At 40.9% G+C, this 2,500-nt stretch overlaps 1 protein-coding gene across 2 annotated transcripts in view; it reads left to right on the top strand.

Annotated features, from left to right (window-relative positions):
* The window catches only part of LOC138968434 (organic cation transporter protein-like), a 23,419-nt gene that overhangs the window by 2,149 nt on the left and 18,770 nt on the right, over positions 1 to 2,500 (top strand). For both annotated transcript variants that reach the window (XM_070341013.1, XM_070341014.1), the window contains exons 2-3: positions 12 to 173; positions 2,067 to 2,152. In XM_070341013.1, coding sequence (XP_070197114.1) covers positions 23 to 173; positions 2,067 to 2,152 — 237 coding nt within the window. In that variant the 5' untranslated portion in view covers positions 12 to 22. The remainder of the gene's footprint in view (positions 1 to 11; positions 174 to 2,066; positions 2,153 to 2,500) is intronic.

Raw genomic sequence — 2,500 nt, forward strand, 5'->3', positions numbered from 1 at the left:
TTCACTTTTAGGAGACTCAGCCATGGCGGGAAGATCCAGAAGATACAGTGACGAACTGCAGAATTTTAATTCAACCCCATGCTCCCTTGACAATGACAAACCTTGGACCTCTACACTGGACACAGACCACATGCCTGAACGAGCTGACGACGTCTACGAGTCTGAGGCTTCAGGTAAGATGGCTGCTCAGACATTTTAGACAAACTGGAAAAATAAAACATGTCAGAGTAAATTTTTAAGAAACGATTTAAAAAAAAAGATTTATTGATAACTTTGCCATGAGATATTACGAGAACAAAAAACACACAAAGCTTCTCTAACATGGCTCCTTCGTTACCTTCTGAAGGGTACCTAATAGGGGAAGGGCTCCTAATATGGACCGGATCCTAATATGGACCACCTCCTGTTCTGACAAACTAACGGCGCTAGAGCGCTCAAAAAAGTTTTATTCGCTGTATTCACCCTCTCTGGATAACTTGCACATGTCAAAACAGTTGCAGAAGCACAAATCTCAAAAGCGTTCACTCTAAATTTGCCGCCTAAAACGGACTCGTTTCTGTCCACAGCCAAGGCTTTTATCACACACAAATTGCTATATATGACAGCTAAGACTGTATTTGTTACATTTTAGCAGTGTTGACCCCGAGTTTCTGCTGCAAACAAAAAATAATAGCAAAATCTCAAAGTATGTGCGAGTCCCCTAATATGGACCACCTTCAACAAATCGAAGAAAATAAAAGCTAAAGGCTATTTTCATTAATTTATTAAGAAGCTTGCTGGAAATAACCTATAACTAGCCCTCGAGATTTAAAAAAAATATAACAAAATGTCTTCTTTTCGTGGAAGTTGATAATTTCACTTATTTTCACTCTATTTTGATAAGCTTCTTTAGGTTCCTGGTGTGCTTTAAATAATGCTCTCATCAACCCGAAACAGATAAATCTAAAGCATATTTTGATTAGTCTGACTTGTACACTAAGTTGTATCATGTTATTTTGAAGTATAGGGGGCTTCTTACAGTGATTCGCGAAGGCCGCTTCTCTGGTCCATATTAGGTGCCCAGGCTCCTAATATGGACCATTTGTGATTTTTTCTGTATTTAATTTTTGCTGAATATCTATCAAAGCTATTTCACTCTAATTTGGCAAGAAAACAAGCTAGTTATCAGCATGAAACAAAAAGTGGTCCATATTAAGAGCCCTTCCCCTACTTGAAGGGCGCTGGTTCTGTGCGACGCTTATTTCTCGAGATAGGTGGGACCACATGACGTCATTTCAGCTGTCGTCATCCCAGATCTGTTCGTATTCCAATCAGTGTCATTTCCCAGTTCTGTGTTCTGCGGTCGTTTTGACTGACTTGACAAGTTGAAAAAGCAATGACATTTTATTTTTGCGAAGCAACTGAATTTAAAAAGAAAAGAACGCGTGTGAAAGAATGTTTGGGTTCTGCAAGACTTTATGAACAACGATTTCTCCCGTGGGAGAAAATGAAGATGTCTGCTTTTTGTCTGCGCAGCTTTGAAGGTATGGAGATTTTACAACGCACACAGCAAAATGCAAGTCGTAGTGGTTTTTTTCTTCAAAGTACCGTCGATTTGTTCGTGGCCATACTTTCGAGCTGTGCATTGTTATATTACGGGAAAAACGCGTTGGAAAGCAAATCTGCAAAGAAATGTCCTCCGGAACTGCACCGTCGATATGCCTAAAAACAAAACAATTCTGGCTCAATATGCGGAAACAGGCTGGTAATGTCATATTTGTTAAAAATACATCGCACTCTGGCCCTGTTCTTTTTTTCGTCACACGCACAAAGAATTTCGAAAAATAAATCTGTCTCGGTGACATCGTCATCAAATCAATCGTAAGGTCACCGCTGTATCGGTGTCGGATTTCATCAAGTAAAAAATTAATCTGTCATTTTTTTCCACTGACCCAAAGCACGTGTTATTTCATTATTATTAAGCGTCGATCCTGACACTCCCATTAAGTGGTTCTCGGCGCTAAATAAAACACACATTGTTTTTGCGATGATTATCATTCTTGTATTTCTCTTTTTTTTTCCCCCAGAGACCAGACCTCTAAATGAGACAAGAACAGAAAACGACACTGAGACGGCACACAAAGTGCCTACAACAAAATCCGCTTCAAAAAAGGTTATAAGTTCTGCATAAACTCTGTGTTCGTGGATGTGTGTGTGTGTGTGTGTGGGGGGGGTATGTGTGTGTGTGTGTGTGGGTGTGTCAGTGTCAGTGTGTTTGTGTGTTTGTGTGTTTGTGTGGGTTGGTGGGTGGGTGCATGTGTGTGCGGGAGTGTGTGTTGTGTAGGTGTGTGTGCGCATGTGTTCATGCGTGCGCTCAAGGAGGAAAGACTGACACAGAGAAGGAGAGAGAGAGAGAGAGAGAGAGAGAGAGAGAGAGAGAGAGAGAGAGAGAGAGAGAGAGAGAGAGAGAGAGAGAGAGAGAGAGAGAGAGAACGATATAGCACACACACAAACACACACA

The sequence above is a fragment of the Littorina saxatilis genome, linkage group LG6, assembly GCF_037325665.1.
Source record: "Littorina saxatilis isolate snail1 linkage group LG6, US_GU_Lsax_2.0, whole genome shotgun sequence".
Classification (NCBI taxonomy): Eukaryota; Metazoa; Mollusca; class Gastropoda; order Littorinimorpha; family Littorinidae; genus Littorina; species Littorina saxatilis.